The following is a 17,991-nucleotide window of genomic DNA, read 5'->3' on the forward strand; positions in this document are numbered from 1 at the left end:
AACTGTTATATATACTGAATAATGCTTTCAAAATACACAAAATCAAGAAGATAACAGCATAAAAAATTTTTAAATACTAAAATGTATTTTGATCAACAAACTCTTAAGTTCACTTCAGAATGTGGTAGAATTAATTTTTTTTTGGTCATTCTTTTTTAGGGTTGCACCTGCAGCATATGGACATTCCCAGGCTATGGGGTGAATTGGAGCTGTAGCGCTGGCCTACATCACAACATTGGACCTGAGCAATGCCTGTGACATATAACACAGTTTGCAGCCACGCTGGATCCTCAGCCCACTGAGCAAGGCCAGGGATTGAACCTGTGTCTTCATGGATACTAGTCAGATTCACTTCTGCTGAGCCACGAAGGGAACTCCTAATTTTTTTATCTTTAACATTCTAATGTGCATGTAGTGGCATAATACTGCAGCTTTAATTTATATCTTCCTAATGACTAATGGATCTGAATGCCTTTCAAGGACTTATTTGCGATCTGTACATACTTTTTTTTTTTCTTTATCCAGGGTCGCACCCGTGGCATATGGAGGTCCCCAGGCTAGGGGTTTAATAGGAGCTGTAGCCGCCGGCCTACGCCAGAGCCACGGCAACACAGGATCTGAGCAGCATCTGCAGCCTACCAACCCACACCACAGCTCACAGCAATGCCAGATCCTTAACCCGCTGAGTGAGGCCAGGGATCGAATCCGCAACCTCATGGTTCCTAGTCAGATTCGTTAACCACTGAGCCACGACGGGGACTTCTGTATATACTTTTTTGAAGTATCTTTTGAAGTATTTTTGCTCATTTTTTTTTGTTTTTGTTTGTCTGCACTCACAACATATGGAGGTTTCCAGGCCAGGGGTTGAATTGGAGCTGTAACTGCCAGCTTACACCACAGCCACAGCGAGGCCAGATCCGAGCTGTGTATGTGACCTATACCACAGCTCATGGCAACGCCGGATCCTTAAGCCACAGAACACGGCCAGGGATTGAACCTTTGTCCTCATGGATACTAGCTGGATTTGTTTCCCCAGAGCCACAATGGAAACTCCTATTTTTGCTCATTTTTATTGTTGTCTTTTTTCTCCTTTATTTGGCTTTCACTTCCTCCTCATTTTCTCCCTTTTTTTTTTTTTTTTCCCTTTTTACGGCCACATCTGCAGCGTTTGGAAGTACCTGGGCTAGGGGTCCAATTGGAGCTGTAGCTGCCAGCCTATACCACAGTCACAGCAATGCCTCAACTGAGCCACATCTGCAAATTATGCTGCAGCTTGTGCCAATGAAGGATCCTTAACAAAATAAGCAAGGCCAGGGATTGAACCCACATCCTCATGGAGACTAATCAGGTTCTTCACCCAATGAACCACAATGGGAACTCCTTAGAATTAAATTTTTAACATGTGTCAATTAAAAAAGCAAACATGATATGTTAAGGGACAGGGTTTAGGAACATTTATTTAACCCCACATTAGCTTCAAATACCATTTTAAACTCCCTAAGGAAAACAAATATGATAAATGATAAACACACAAATAATAGAAGAATACTGGCACCAAACCTTATAAAAAGCCTGGAGATCCCCAATAGGAGGTGAGACTCTCAGGTAATCCGGAAACTTATCTTGCAGGTGAGCAATGAGCATGCCAAACTGGGTCCCCCAATCTCCTACATGGTTTATCCTAACACCAAACACAGAATATAAAACCACTTAAAAGAGAAGCATGGTTAAATTAGAGGAATTGTATTCCATTGGGAACCACTAACGTTGCGTGCCAATATATTTACATTTAGTAAATATTTTACTGAGGTAGTTCCTCAACTGGTCTGAGAGGTAAGGATAAGGTCTGTTGTAGTTACCACCACATATCCGTATCAGAGGCTGCAAATAGCAGGCCTCCAGAATTTGCTGAATGAAGTTCCTTTCAATGGACTGTCATCTGTTTACTGTGTAGTTAACTGGGCCAATGGCAACTGGGCCAATGTTGGTCATTACCACAGTTTTATGAAAATTTAACTTTGCAACCAATTATCTTAGTGTAATTTAGACAGCGGTTGCCACATGTCAATGGACAAAATTCTTCATAATACGTCAATCTAACCACTTCTCTTTCCTCTCATCCAATCTCACACCACTGAATCACCTCTTAGCTGGATTATTAAAACAGCCTCCTAGTCTATTACTAGAGTTCTCCCTTCTCTGCCTAGCTTCCTCTCAGGAACCAGAGTAATCTCTTTACCTGACATGCTCTACTGAGACTCTCCGAAAGCTTTCCCTTGCATTTAAGAGCAAAATCCCCATGTCCCACCATGTCCGACAAGGCCCAGCACTAGCTGTTTCTTGCTCACCTTTCCCGCTAGAGTACATACCCTGAGTATACAGGAGGCACTTGAGAAATACTTGTGGAACAAAGGGGGGAGCTTTTTCCTTGGTTCCACACCACATCCCAAGTCTAAAAAGCTACGAGTTCAAGGCCAAGGGTCCAAGGACATAATTTAAAAGCCAAATGGGTGATTATGAAGCAGAACCACACTTGTGAGTCCTTGGTTTATTCAGTCTCTTTCTCAATTGACATTTTCCCTTTTCTAGAGAAATCTCCAAGGAAAGGCAAGAGCACATACCGCAGCACGTCATATCCTGCAAACTCAAAGAGGCGGCTCATGCTCTCTCCTATGATCGTTGACCTGAGATGGCCTACGTGCATCTCTTTAGCTATGTTGGGAGAGGAAAAGTCTACTATAACCTGGGAGAGATAACAAAGGTTTTTTAAAGGAGTGAAACAAAGACTTAATAATAAACTCAAGACCTAAATAGTATCTTGATTGTAATTCAACTGTGTTAGGCTTTCTGATGAAATATGTCCATTGTTAACTGATTGTTTTGAATCACACTCATTTAAACCAGTTACCTGTTTTTTATAAATATCAGTTAACTATCTCAAATGCCTTACAGAGTGCAATGAAAAAAAAAAATCACATAGCAAGTAAGACTCGGGGAAAGGCTACTTCACAGCTATGTTACAGTCTCAAAATATTAATGAGTAAATCTAAATATAAAAAGTGAAAGCCACTCCTAGTTATAGCTAATACAGCCCTAATGCACTACAACAGCTACTGAAAACTGTACGGATACCTTTTTGTTTGCTCCGATGGCAGGTAGTTGAACACCATTCACCAAGAGATTGGTCAGCTGTTGTGATACAAAGCTTTTCTTTAAGTGAATATTAATGAAACCTAAAGAACATTATAGAAGAGAGAAAAAAAAAAAAAATCAGCCTCCAATCTGGAGGACTGCTCACTCCCAAAGACTTTCTCAATTTCACTTATGCTGGCTCCAGGCTCCTAATCTGGCACTGGCAAAACTTTTCCGGCTTGTGGCCTTGGTTTGACCCCTCCAGAAAGTCCTCTGTTTCAGCATTCATTTCAAACCTTCACTGCTCTCCTGAAAATTTCTTATTTAATTTAGGCCCCCCCCTCATTCCCAGTAAATGACCTGTTCACCTCTTATCAGAAAAGAGATAATACTTCTGCCACAAACTTATCTGCCATTATCTATCTTATTTTTGTGGATGCAAATGAACCACAGGATAAAGTAACTCACCCAATCCAGGTGGCTACTTCTAGACGAAAGCCATAGTTTCCTAACAATCCAAGGTGCTTTCATCATCTTGTTCAGTATACAAGTTTTAACCCTAAGTTTATATTAAAATTTTTTTTTTTTCTTTTTTTCCTCTTTTGTTGGCTGACTCTTAGCATATGGAGTCCCTGGGCCAGGGCTCGAACCTGCGTCCTGGTGTTGTAGAGACGCCACCGATTCCCTTGTGCCACAGTGGGAATTCCTGGTTTTCTTTTCCTAGTTCAGATGGACTCGGCATCAATACAACTACTTAAGAAAGGTGACATTACTAACAATGACGACATACCGGGACCAGCAATTTCAACTTTTTCAATATATTCATTGTCTGGAAGATTTTTGGTAATGTTTTCAGCAATTTCTCTTGGGTTAACTTTCTGTTCCTTTGTTTTGAGCATCTATAAAACATAAAATGATTCACTACACAACAGGTTTCAGCAAGTTACTTGGAAATGCACAAATGACAAAGTTGCATTTAACATGAGATTCATCAAAATGCAGAAGCAGAGAAGACCAATGACCTTGTAAAGGGATAGATCAAGCATCAACAGTGCCAAAAGGAATACAGAAGTGCCAAGACCACAGATCTCCATTTCAAAATGAGTGGCCACAACTATCCAGAACTTTTTTCTTTCTTTTTTAGGGCTGGACCCACGGCATATGAAGTTCCCAGGCTAGGGGCTGAATAGGAGCTGCAGCTGCTGGCCTATGCCATAGCCACAGCCACCAGGATCTGAGCTGAGCCTGCAACCTACACCACAGCTCACAGCAACGCCAAATCCTTAACCCATTGAGCGAGGCCAGGGATCGAACCCAAAACCTCATGGATACTAGTCAGGTTCTTTACCACTAAGGCACAATGGGAGCTCCAACTATCTAGAACTTTTTTTTGGTCTTTCTAGGGCCACGCCCATGGCATATGGAAGTTTCCAGGCTAGGGGTCGAATCAGAGCTGTAGTTGCTGGCCTATGCTGGAGCCACAGCCATGCCAGATCCAAGCCAAGTCTGTGACCTACACACCATACTTCATGGCAATGCCAGATCCTTAACCCACTGAGCAAGGCCAGGGATGGAACCTGTGTCCTCATGGATACTAGTCTGTTTCATTACTATGAGCCACCACGGGAACTCCAACTATTTAGAACTTTTTAATGAAGAGTTTTAAATGTAATGCTTGTTTCCAGGATATTTACATAAAAGTGTGCAATATTTAGATTTGCGTAACAAACAGCAACCCTTGGAGTTCCTGTTGTGGCTCAGTAGGATAAGAACCTCACGTTGTCTCTGTGAGGATGCAGGCTTGATCCCTGGCCTCACTCAGTGATTAAGGATCTGCCATTGCTACAAGCTGTGACGGAGGTGGCAGAAGGGGCTTGGATCTGGTGTTTCTGTGGATGTGGCATAGGCCTACAGCTACAGCTCCAATTCTACCCCTAGCCCCGCGAACTTCCATATGCCATGGTGCAGCATTAAAAAAAAGAAAATACTGGAGTTCCCGTCGTGGCGCAGTGGTTAACGAATCCGACTAGGAACCATGAGGTTGTGGCTTCGGTCCCTGCCCTTGCTCAGTGGGTTAAGGATCTGGCGTTGCCGTTAGCTGTGGTGTAGGTTGCAGACACGGCTCGGATCCCGCGTTGCTGTGGCTCTGGTGTAGGCCGGTGGCTACAGCTCCGATTCGACCCCTAGCCTGGGAACCTCCATATGCCGCAGGAGTGGCCCAAGAAATAGCAAAAAGCCAAAAAGCCAAAAAAAAAAAAAAAAAAAAAAAGAAAATGCATAAATAAATAGCACCCTTATAAGTGAATCCCAACATAGACACATGAAAATTATCTAGAAGAAATCTGATCTCTTTAGATTAACCCTATTTATTCAGCAATGAAAAGAGAGCAAAAATCCTAAACAGGGAAAATAAACTACAATCACAATGGACAATGTAGCTATTAAAAATTGAGAACTCCTCTGAATGAATACGAAATATATAAGCCCACCTCATAGACTCAACTCCATCAAATATTTGATGGAAATGCAGGCTCTAAGTGGCTAACTTTTAATCCCCCAATAATAACATACAGCAATCCTGGACACAAAGAAGGGAAGTGCCAAAACAAAACAATACCAACTATTACCCTTAAAAACTGAGAATATATTTATAATTTAAATACTCAAATTTGTGCTTAAAAAAAATTAAAAATATACATTCCCTTTCCTCCAATTTCCAGAACTGTGGAAAATGTTTTCTCTGAGGATACAACAATTCGCTTTAACTTATGTAAATAGTAATGATAATTATAATATGTAACAAAATTAAATCACCAGGAATGCTTAACAAAAATACAATCACCTGAGAAATGCCCATAGCACTGTTACACTGATAGTCCCCGAACTTGGGCTGTTGACTTGGTGTCACTATCAGCGGAGGGTTTTCCAAATCTGGATACGCAGCTTTAATGGCACAACCAAAGACCTCTTGTAGGCCACTAATGATGTTAATCATATTTTTACTTGGTTTGTTCCTTTCTGCTTGAAGACTCTGTAAGAAAAGAACGCAAATGTCATTATACTCTAAATTATCATACAAAAACTTCCCAAATATTTTCAGAAACCTTCAAATGCCTTGAGAACCAAAAGGCAACATACACTCACACTGTAACGTTTTCGTATCTGGGATATGTTGAGAAACGTAACAGGACACGTTTATTCCATTCACACAGACCTACACGTGAAATGTCCTGAGTACTTTCTTTCCACTGTTATTTCATCACAACAGAACTGGGAATAGGGAGTAAAAGTGGCTGAATGAATCTTCTCAGCTTCTCTAAAGCACAGAGGAAATAGTATAAAATTGATCCTAAATAACTTCCTATCATAAACTGGACATGAAGGCTCTATGGTCAAAAGCAAAACAACGACAAACAAACAACAGTGGTAACAAACCTGAAGAGAATCCACGAGGATGCAGGTTTGATTCCTGGCCTTGCTCAGTGGGTTAAGGATCTGGCGTTGCTGTGGCTGTGGTATAGGCCGGCAGCTGCAGCTCCAATTTGACCCCTAGCCTGGGAACTTCCATATGCTGCAGGTGCAAAAAAAAAAAAAAAAAAAAAAAAAAAAAAATCTTCGGGGTGGGGGAATAAATTAGGAGTTTGGGATTAACATATACACACTACTATATATAAAACAGGTAAACAAAAAAGGACCTATTGTATAGCACAGGGAGATATACTCAGTATCTTGTAATAACCTATAATAGATAATAATCTGAAAGAGAATACATATATATGTGTAAAACTCAATCACTTTGCCATACACTTGAAACTAACAGAATACTGTAAATTAACTATACTTCAAAAAAATTGTAAATACATATATATACACATTCTCTCCATTAAAATGTTGACCTTTTCAAGGCATGGAATAAAACAGATGAACTATACTGATAGGTATTATTAACATATCAGAATAATCAGTTGTTTTATCTTACTGATAAATAATTCCATGTTGGATGATCCCTAACTTCTATTTCTTTCTTTGAAGTGGAATATATTCATTTAAGATGGTGTAGAATTTGTTTACTACTTACTTCTATTCTTGCACTTTTCATACCTTCTCCAAGTTATCTCTCTCTACCACCAGACTTGTGATTGCAAGGAGAGTGTGTTATTCATGGCTCTTCTCCTGGCACCCAGCATTGTACCTGCCATGTAGCAGGTCAGAAATGGTAACTGAACACACATGCTCTTTTTTTTTTTTTTTTTTATAATTTTTAAAAATTTTCCCACTGTACAGCAAGGGGGTCAGGTTATTCTTACATGTATACATTACAATTACATTTTTTCCCCCACCCTTTCTTCTGTTGCAACATGAGTATCTAGACATAGTTCTCAATGCTATTCAGCAGGATCTCCTTGTAAATCTATTCTAAGTTGTGTCTGATAAGCCCAAGTTCCCGATCCCTCCCACTCCCTCCCCCTCCCATCAGGAAGCCCCAAGTCTCTTCTCCAAGTCCATGATTTTCTTTTCTGAGGAGATGTTCATTTGTGCTGGATATTAGATTCCAGTTATAAGTGATATCATATGGTATTTGTCTTTGTCTTTCTGGCTCATTTCACTCAGGATGAGATTCTCTAGTTCCATCCATGTTGCTGCAAATGGCATTATGTCATTCTTTTTTATGGCTGAGTAGTATTCCATTGTGTATATATACCACATCTTCCGAATCCAATCATCTGTCGATGGACATTTGGCTTGTTTCCATGTCCTGGCTATTGTGAATAGTGCTGCAATGAACATGCGGGTGCACGTGTCTCTTTCAAGTAGAGTTTTGTCCGGATAGATGCCCAAGAGTGGGATTTCGGGGTCATATGGAAGTTCTATGTATAGATTTCTAAGGTATCTCCAAACTGTTCTCCATAGTGGCTGTACCAGTTTACATTCCCACCAACAGTGCAGGAGGGTTCCCTTTTCTCTACAACCCCTCCAGCACTTGTTATTTAACACACATGCTCTTAATGGAAATGCTACCTACAACTAACCACGATTTTATATTAGTCAAAACGTCAATGACGTGCAATATGAATGGCACCCATGACAGCGACTAAGTAAGTAGTGCTGAACTCATACCACTGAGTATTTCAAAGCGTTGAGAATTTCAGAGTGAAATTCTTTATTTATGTGCATTATCTTACTTCACCTACATAACAACAATTGAGTTTGTGACTATTATCACCGTTTCAAGATAAGTAACTTGCCAAAGAAAACAAAGCCTAAGTGGCAATGGCAGGCAGGATTTAAGATCAGTACTGTTGGAATGAAGAATTTAAGTTTTATCTTCCTCTGGACTTCCCGTCGTGGTAGAGTGGAAATGAATCCGACTAGGTACCATGAGGTTGTGGGTTCGATTCCTGGCCTTGTTCAGTGGGTTAAGGATCGGGCGTTGCCATGAGCTGTGGTGTAGGTAGCAGACTTGGCTCAGATCTGGCATTGCTGTGGCTGTGGCTGTGGCCGGCAGCTGTAGTTCTGATTCGACCCTAGCCTGGGAACCTCCATATGCTGTGGGTGTGGCCCTTAAGCAAAAAAAAAAAAAAAAAAAAAAAAAAGATTTTATCTTCCTCATTACATCCTTTACCAAAAGGAAGAAATATTATTAAACTCACTAGAAAACTGACTTCAGATTTCAGTTAATCAATAATTCACTGCCCTGTGGTGACACACTCAAAAAAGGGGAAGATAACGCTTTTACCATCTAAAGACTTACAATAACAAATACTAAAGGTATTTCGATATGAGCCTAAGACTCAAAACCTATGGTAGATAAATTTCAACCTTTGCATCCTTAAAGCCTGGGGTACCAGTATATATGTATGCACGTGTGACTGTTTTGTGCATATATGTAAACACATATATTAATCCATTGTACTTGATTTCTGTATCATGCAATTAAGTATTTGATTATAATTAAACACTCTTCCTAACCTGTTTCACATGTATAAGTCTCTTCTCCCTCCAAACGGTAAATTCCATGAGGTTAAGAAATGTTACATATGGTACAAGCAACTCCACTACAACTCGATATAAGCGTTCTGAAACACCTCACATTATGCAAAAAACTACCTCCTAAAACAACAGAGCTTATGAGAAAAGTAGCATCAGAAACAGATTGTTCAAAATCTGTGATTTTTCTAACAAGAGAACCATCATACAGCGATCTTGACATTGCTACTGATGCAGGATGTATCTGTAATTCCTATTAAGCACTAAACAAACACAAGACTTTATCTTGGGGGGGGTAGCTCAACGGGAGGGGGTATAAAAAAGTTGAGGCTCCTGAGTTAATGAAAACAAGGGTAAAATGCCTCTGAGACAGACAACCATCCAATATGTGTTTCTGAGTATGTGGCCAAAGTGAGCCAGAGGAGGAGGGCAGGGTGAATGGGCACCCCACACAGCGCCTTAATTTTTCTGGCTTGCTGTTTCCTGTTGTGTACCTTGTGCTCAGTGCTGTTACTCAGCAGGGCGAAGTATCTGTCAAAGAAACTGACCCCTCCACATTATACTCACAGAATTCTACTATTTACACATTAGAGCGAATTCTCACTATGGAAATGTGTATTAGAATATACCCTGCCTTACTGTGTTTCTTTTCCCTCCCAGCCTCTAGCACATAATAGGTATTTACTAAACTTTTGAATTGAAATAAACTTAGCAGGAAAATGAGTATGAACATGTGCAGAATAAATGCGATAATCAGAAAGGTGAGAAATGTGGGGGAATATTCCATGGAAGAGGAATTTTGTGATTTTTTTAGAAGACTCAAAGACAAAGCTCTTTCAAGTAAAACATATCAAGTAGGTAATAAAAAAAGACGTCATGGGAGCCAGGCAAGCAGAGTCTAAGATGACTAAATGTGGTCAGCTTTGGGAAAAGGCATAATGCCAGAGCAGCCTGGTTGAAATTAGAACACACACATACACAGAACAATTACAGGAGTGAGGCCATCTTCCAGAATGTGTCATCAGCAGACCTGAAAGACAGGCCAAGAAATGAAAACCCCAACTGAAGCAAGGTTAACTTGTGACCAAACTGATAAAAGTGATGGACATTGTTACAGATTATCAAATCATTAAATAATATGGCACAAGCTTATTATTAAAAAGATGTTCTGAAATTCTAAGTGGAAAAATAAAAATACAGGACATTGTAAAAATAAAATTATAAAATAACCAACTTAGGGCAGAGAAGGACTGTGGGTGTATTTTTAAATATTTCACTTTGATAAAGGCAATTATTTAAAAACGAGCTGGCCAAGCATTTAGTATGACGAAACATTTCAAAAGGCCCTGGAAAGACAACAGTGATTTCTCCATTATTTGCACCAACACTTAGTCCTAACCTGTCTAATGCAGGGAAAAAGGAGAGGGTTCTTTACTCCTGGTGCCAAATTCCTCAGGGTATTTGAGGATCTTTCAGAATCTTCAGTAACAACCGTTTTGAAAAGAGACACGACAATTCAAACTTTAGAATGAAACCAGATGGCAGAATACTCACTTTTTGAAGGATATTCAGCCGATACTTTAATTTTAAATTTTCCTCCCGCAATCGCTCCAAATTTGAAGAAGCTTCTGAACAGCTACAATTTTTCAACCGATCAATTTCAGCAGTCAGAAACTTAATCTCTTTCTCCTGTGAAAGAAAAGGCACTTCGTTCAGTCCATCCTTCAGGAATGATATCCACATGCTGTGAAACCTACTTCCTCCTCTCCACCTGGGTGTGGCGGAGGAGACAGGAATGAAGGACTTTCCCTTTGATAAGTTGCGATTATTCCTCCTTGAAATGTCTGAGGACGTTAGGATAGTATCCTTGATAAGAAAAAAGTCAAGGGTGTGTGTTGAGGGAGAGCAACAGGGGTGCTGGCATGCTGTGGCATAGGCCTCATATCAAGGCCAATAAGGGATAAGGCCAATGCAAAGAAAATAACACTTCCAACCCAACTGCATTCCTAAGGGAGAGACTCTCATTTGAATGTCAGAACATTTACCAGGGCATAAGACAGCCAAAATACACTGCCATGCGTGAGCTTATCTTACGTTCCAGGCACTGGGCTAAACACTTTTCGGAAATTATCTCTATAATTTGTATCACAACCCAATGAGAGGGTACTTACATCCCCACGGACAAAGACCCTATGACTCAGAACGCTGAAGAACTTGCCCATTTACTTGACCAACTTGTATGCCATGACAGACGTGGTATAAAGCAGCTCCTTTGAGGAGACAGGAGTCCTTCAACTACTCCCCCATTACCCCCTCCCGCCCACCCTACCTAGCCTAGAGGGTAAGGGAACTGTCACTTTCAACAAGCTATGACAGTTTCCTCCCCACGAATACTGAAGTCAAGAGAGCCAGCTCCTGCTGGATAATGAGCCACTCCATGGGCTTTTCAGGACAGCCCTTGCTCAGCATCATGGAGAGGGCGGTGGCTGAGCTGCAAACGAGTCCTGGGGCTTCCGCTCTTAGTTCACTTTCCTCTCTCCCTGTTCCCGCGCTTCCCGCGCGTGTTCCGGAAGGATGGGCACTGATCGAGACGGGGGGGGGGGGGGGACTCAACACGCCAGGCTCCAGCAGCCCCCCGGAAACGCTGGTTTGGGGAAGTCAGAGAGAAGGGGACCCTCCCTTGGTTGAATGCCAGTCGACTGGGCCTGGGGACCCTGGATTCTTCCCCTCCCACCTCTGGGAGAGCGTTCCTGGGAGGGCATTAGCCTCCGAGGCAGCGCGGGCCCGGGTCTCGGGACCCCGCTGCCCGAGTCTGAGGAAGCAGGCCGGTCCCCGCCTCGCTGCCGCCGTCCCGTCGATGCCCGGGCGGAATCTTGGGCCCTGGTCCCTGCCCTCCAAACCTTCCCAACGGCGCCACGCGGCGCTACCTGCTGCAGCAGCCGCGCGGAGCAGGCAGCGACTAAGCCGTCCATCCTCTCGCCAGCGTCCTACCCACCAACTCGCCGGAAGGGGAAGTAACAAGCCTCGCACGGAAGCGGAACCCCTCCCTCTTCGTCCCGCAAGGTCCCGCCCAGCCGTCTCAAGGCTGACGGGCTGTTGTTGTCTCTGCTGCCCCCTGGTGGAATCTAGGAGACACTGCGGGGAGAACCTCCAGGGAATTATCCGCCAGCATCCGAACCTTTAGGTTCCAATGTTGGGACAGAGGGTTTGAAGCGAATCGGATCAAAGCTGCGCTGTGTTTAACTGACTTGGGCAGAGGCATTTCGCTAAAGCCTCTGTCTCTCAAGGGCTTTATTTCACCCTTCCGTGAAATGGGTACAGAACTAACAAAATCCATTCATTCAACAGCATTTACTATGCACATTAGTATGAGGGCACTCTTTGAGGGGCTAGGACACAGGTGGAAAAAAGTCAGATAAGGTCCTTGCTTTCATAGAGGTGAGCAAAATTTGCTACTGCAAAATGTGTCTCTTTGGTGTGAGAATTATTTTAGGCTGATTATTTCATGAAACAGAAGACTCAGGAAGTCTTTCTTTTTACCTACCCCTTAGCTGCCTGAAGAATTTAAGGTGCCTGTTCCGGGAATAAAGCCATCACCAGACATATCTGCCAATTTTATGGCGGGAGTGGGTTTGGTGAGACTTGGCAGGGCCTGGAGATCAGATTCTGCTCTTGTCTCATTGTCTCTGCAAGTCTCAGCAAACACTTGTGTACCAGCCATTTGCTTTCCCAGCCCTATGTGAATTGCCTTCCTCTCCTTCGAAAACTCAAAACATTACCCCCCAAATCCTCCTCTGTCTTTGGCTGAAGATGGTATTTAATGAGGGGGGGTTGGGCCATTTGGGGAGTTCCTCAGTTGTCCTGGGTCTGAGAAAAAAGACCAAGTTTAGAAAAGAGTACACACAAACTCATGACCTGTAAATGGACTCTTCTAATGTATCCCCACAGACTCCTTAGAGAGTCTTCTATACCCCGAAGTGCATGTAGCATTCACCTAGAGCAGTGCTTGTCACAGGAATTGCTCAAAAACTGTTTCTTTTCTTTTTTTTTTGTCTTTTTTTGGGGCGGTCTTTTGAGGCCGCACTCGCTTTGGTTATGGTTAGTTGGGCTGTGCTGTGTGAGCGAGCCCGCACTCTGTCACGGCCTTAATGAGCAGAGTTCCCCAGGCTAGGATGTCCTAGTTGGAGCCTGTTGGTTGCTTGCCTGCCTACACCAGAGCCACAGCAATGCCACAGATCCGAGCCACGGTCTGCAACCTACACCACAGCTCACAGCAACGCTGGATCTTAACCCATGAGCAAGGCAGGGACGAACCCGAAACCTCATGGTTCCTAGTTCGATTCGTTAACCACTGGGCCAAGACGGGAACTCCCAAAAACTGTTTATTAATGTAATGAAGAGTGTGTGGGGGGGGTTGCAGGGGGGGTGGTTCAAGGCAGAGAGAATAGTGAATGCAAATGGTCTGAGACAGACATTTATTTGATAACAGAGAGGGGGATTGGATATGAGCATGGATGGAAAGATTTCCAAAAGCAAAGCATATAGGAATTTGTAAGTGACGGCAGAGATATTTAATTTCCTAGTGAATACAGTGGGAATGATTGGATGGGGAAGCGAAGATATCTCTCTCTCTCTCTTTTTTTTTTTTCCACTTTTTAGGGCTTCACTTGCACCATATGGAGGTTCCCAGGCTAGGGGTCGAATCAGAGCTTTAGCCGCTGGCCACAGCCACAGCAATGCCAGATCCTAACCGTGTCTGTGACCTACATCATAGCTCACAGCAACACTGGATCCTTAACCCACTGAGTGAAGCCAGGGATCGAACCCGCAACCTCATGGTTCCTGGTCAGATTTGTTTCAGCTGGCCAAGTCATTTGTTTCAGCTGGGCCACAACGGGAATGCCTCATTTTTGTTTTTCAAAGGGAAGGTGTTGTGGACTGAACTGTATTCTCTTCAAATACATATGTATCTCAGAATGTGGCTCTATTTATAGGGTAGGGTCTTTTTTTTTTTTTTTTTTTTTTTTTTGTCTTTTGCCATTTCTTGAGCCGCTCCTGGCATATGGAGGTTCCCAGGCTAGGGTCCAATGGAGCTGTAGCTGCCAGCCTACGCCAGAGCACAGCATGCGGAATCAGAACCTGTCTGCGACCTGCACCACAGCTCACGGCAACGCCAGATCCTTAACCCACTGAGCAAGGCCAGGGATCGAACCTGCAACCTCATGGTTCCTAGTCGGATTCGTTAACCACTGTGCCACGATGGGAACTCCATAGGGTAGGTCTTTAAAGAGGAATTGAATTGAATTGAAGTGAGGTCATGAGAGTGGGACCTAATGCAGTATGTTAGTGTCCTGATGAGATAGTGCACGCGCAGACACACACACACACACACACACACACACACACACACACACACACACGACCATGTGGAGACACGGGGGAAGCCGAGGGGAGAGGCCTCGGCAATAACCATCCTTGCTGCTGACACTCTGATTCAGACTTCTAGCCTCCGGGACTGTGAGAAAATAAATCTGAGGTGTTTCAGCCTCCCCACGCCCCAGCCCAGCCTGTAGCACCTTGTTATGGCAGCTCCGACACACAGAGCCTCTGGAAATATTCCTGGTGAGGCATAATGAACCAAAGCGATAACAGAAAAAAAAAAAAAAAAAAAAAAAAAAAAGGATGGACTCATGCTGTGTTTTGGAGGCAGGATTGACAGAACTTGCTCTTGGATTGGAAACCCCAAAATGAAGACACGGCGTATGAGAAACGGTGACCAGAAAGAAACGAAGAGGATCACGGGGGAAGGAAAAGATGATTGGATCCTTGAATTCTCCTTCCAGCAACAAAGTGCTAATGCCCCAGGTCCAATCATACTTTCTGTTTCCATAGGGAATAAGATTGACGTCTCCCTCCTATTGCATGTTTCTGTTCATAGTTCTTAATTTTTCAAGTGCACTCATAATGGAAGCTTGACGGCCATCACGGAGCAGCATGTAAATGTAATCCTGTGTTTATCTACATAAAAAGCAATGATGTAACTAGCAAAAATGAGAAGGTGTTGCTGAGGAGAAAGGGAAAGTAGGTGACACGATCTCCGCATCTTTATGGCAGGGAGGGGACGGAGGTTGCCTGCAGACGATGAACAAGGAATAAAGGTCAATGACTCAAGTGGAAACCACCAGATTAACAATGATTAATTGTTGATTCCAAAGGGTGGGGGTGTCTTAGTCTATAGTTTATGTCTTTCTGTAGTATTTGAGGTTTTTAAAATCATGTGTATTAATTACACAGCAGCTGAAAACAAAAATCTAAATTGGAAACAGGTGGGCACCAAGCTTATACTGAAGCTCTAGGTGAAGGCAGGCCCCCTTTTGCTCCTACTCGCAGTGGGAGCTGCCCCAAGCACAGAATGACTTCTAGAGATGATGGGGAGGCCACCCAGTGTCCTAGGGCCCCTGGCCGGTATCATTCCATGTGTACAACACCTGGGTCCAGTGTCACACCAGCTTGAATCTTTTTTTTTTTTAAGGGCCACACCCATGGCATATGGAGGGTCCCAGGCTAGGGGTTGAATTGGAGCTGCAGCTGCCGGCCATGGCCACAGCAATGCAGGAACTGAGCAGAATCTGTGTCTTACACCACAGCTCATGGCAACACTGGGTCCTGAACCCACTGAGTGAGGCCAGGGATCGAACCTGTGTCCTCATGGATCCTAGTTGGGTTCGTAACCTGCTGAGCCACAGCAAGACCTCCCTTTATTGAGTCCTCTTGACTCTGTTCACCAGACAGACTATGACTAGATCGAGGATGCAACTGACCTTCGGTCTCGGTGGATTCCGACCCGCCCCGTACCCCTTCTTTCTCCACTTCTCACATCTGCTTCTCTCCGCAGGGATGGCCTCAGAAGCTGAAACCATGGTCATGATAACTGACCATGGGAAGAGAAATCTAGTTCGTAATCTTCAGGTGGCAAATGCGGGGGGAAGGCTCTGCCTGGCCAGCTGGGGCCCCATACCCATCCCTGGTCTCACACCGGTGGCCAGTGGGATGGGTCGTCTGCCCATCGCTGCAGCCAGCGCCCTGAACTGCAGGGAGGGGTCAGTGGGGACAGCAGCTGCCTCAGCACTCTGGGCTGGCATCAGGGGCCATAGGAACAGCATAGGACACAATCCTTATGCCCTTGGACCTATTACAATTGAGTTGGGGCAACACTGATATTCATTTAAAGGAAGTTCAAAGCCCATCCTGAACAGGTGCGCTGGGACTCCACAGGAGAGAGTGCCCCAGGGACTTGTGTTCAGAGGTGAGGCCTGGGTTGGTGATGATAAACAGGACTGGATAGTTACAGGGGCCTGGCTCCCCACAGCCCTAGAAGCCACATGGGCATAACGGTGGGGTCTACACCACTGTAGGTTCCTTCTACCTCCGCCAGGTAAGGAATGCAGTAAGGGGGTGGGGGGAGAGCCCTGCAGCCAAGAAGCGGGCTCTGGTCCTTCCGTCACCACCCCCGCCCCCCCAGCCATCCTCAGTGGCCTGGAGGGGGTCATGCGTGTTGGTGCCCCCTGTGTGACTCGCCAGTGGGACGTGGGGACCTCGCAACTTTGCCGATGCCTGGGCTCCATCACATCATACCAGTGGGTCCCTCAAACTGCAGTGTGCATAGGACTTACAGTGGGAACGTGGATAAAAGGGGGTCTCCAGGCCATCCTGGTTGGGGGAAGGGTATGGGAGTCTACACTGTTTTTTATTTTTTTTCCCAGATGTAACTCAGCTTCATCCTCATTTCGCAGATGGCCTTACATGAATATTTTTACAGGGAAAAAAATCAGTTTCAGCACTCCGTGACAGAGAGCATGCTTTGGATGCACGGAGTCTCCTTTGGAGCTGATGAGCAAAGGGTGAGAGATGCTGGCACAGGCACAGAAGATGGGACGCTTCATGAGCCTGCGTGTCGTCCACACACAGGGGGCAAGCTGACCTTCTCTGTGTGGTCCCAGTTTTATTATATGTGCTGTCAAAGTGAGCACCAAGAGCCTGTATTTCTGTGTTTTGTTCTTTTTGGCCATTCCTGTGGCATGTGGAAATTCTCAGGCCCGGGATTGAACCCATGGTACAGCAGCTACCCAAGCCACAGCAGTGCCAACACCAGATCCTTAACAGCTGAGTCACCAGGGAAGTCCAAGAGTCTATATGTGTATGTGTGTGTATTTATATAAAAATGAAACTAGAGTTCTCGTTGTGGCATAGTGGTTAACGAATCCAACCAAGAACCATGAGGTTGTGGGTTCGATCCCTAGTCTTGCTCAGTGGGTTAAGGATCTGGCGTTGCCGTGAGCTGTGGTGTAGGTTGCAGATGTGGCTCAGATCCCGCGTTGCTGTGGCTCTGGTGTAGGCTGGTGGCTACAGCTCCGATTAGACCCCTAGCCTGGGAACCTCCCTATGCCGTGGAAGCGGCTCAAGAACAGGCAAAGACAAAAAAAATAAAAATAAATAAAAATGAAACAAATATATATATATAATTTATTTATTTGGCTTTTTAAGGCCACGGGTTGCCACATGGAGGTTCCCAGGCTAGGGGTCAAATTGGAGTAACAGCTGCTGGTTTCACAGCAACACCAGATCCAAGCCACATCTGCGACCTACACCACAGCTCATGGCAATGCCGGATCCTTAACCCACTGAGCAAGGCCAGGGACCGAATCCGCAACCTTATGGATATTAGTCGGATTCATTTCTGCTGTGCCACAACAGGTACTCCCATTTATTATACATATATATATACATACATACATATATATATGTATGTATGTATGTGTATATATATATATATATTTTTTTTTTTTTTTTTTTTCCTTTTTTGGCCACCCC

The 17,991-nt window shown here is 44.0% G+C and overlaps 1 protein-coding gene across 1 annotated transcript in view; it reads right to left on the reverse strand.

Moving 5' to 3' along the window:
* RARS (arginyl-tRNA synthetase) overlaps positions 1 to 12,109 on the reverse strand; it is a 38,338-nt gene extending 26,229 nt beyond the window's left edge. The window contains exons 1-7 of the mRNA NM_001244260.1: positions 12,048 to 12,109; positions 10,675 to 10,809; positions 5,975 to 6,163; positions 3,923 to 4,031; positions 3,133 to 3,233; positions 2,622 to 2,743; positions 1,561 to 1,681 (exon numbers count right to left, since the gene is read on the reverse strand). Coding sequence (NP_001231189.1) covers positions 1,561 to 1,681; positions 2,622 to 2,743; positions 3,133 to 3,233; positions 3,923 to 4,031; positions 5,975 to 6,163; positions 10,675 to 10,809; positions 12,048 to 12,092 — 822 coding nt within the window. The 5' untranslated portion in view covers positions 12,093 to 12,109. The remainder of the gene's footprint in view (positions 1 to 1,560; positions 1,682 to 2,621; positions 2,744 to 3,132; positions 3,234 to 3,922; positions 4,032 to 5,974; positions 6,164 to 10,674; positions 10,810 to 12,047) is intronic.

Source organism: Sus scrofa, chromosome 16, assembly GCF_000003025.6.
Source record: "Sus scrofa isolate TJ Tabasco breed Duroc chromosome 16, Sscrofa11.1, whole genome shotgun sequence".
NCBI lineage: Eukaryota > Metazoa > Chordata > Mammalia > Artiodactyla > Suidae > Sus > Sus scrofa.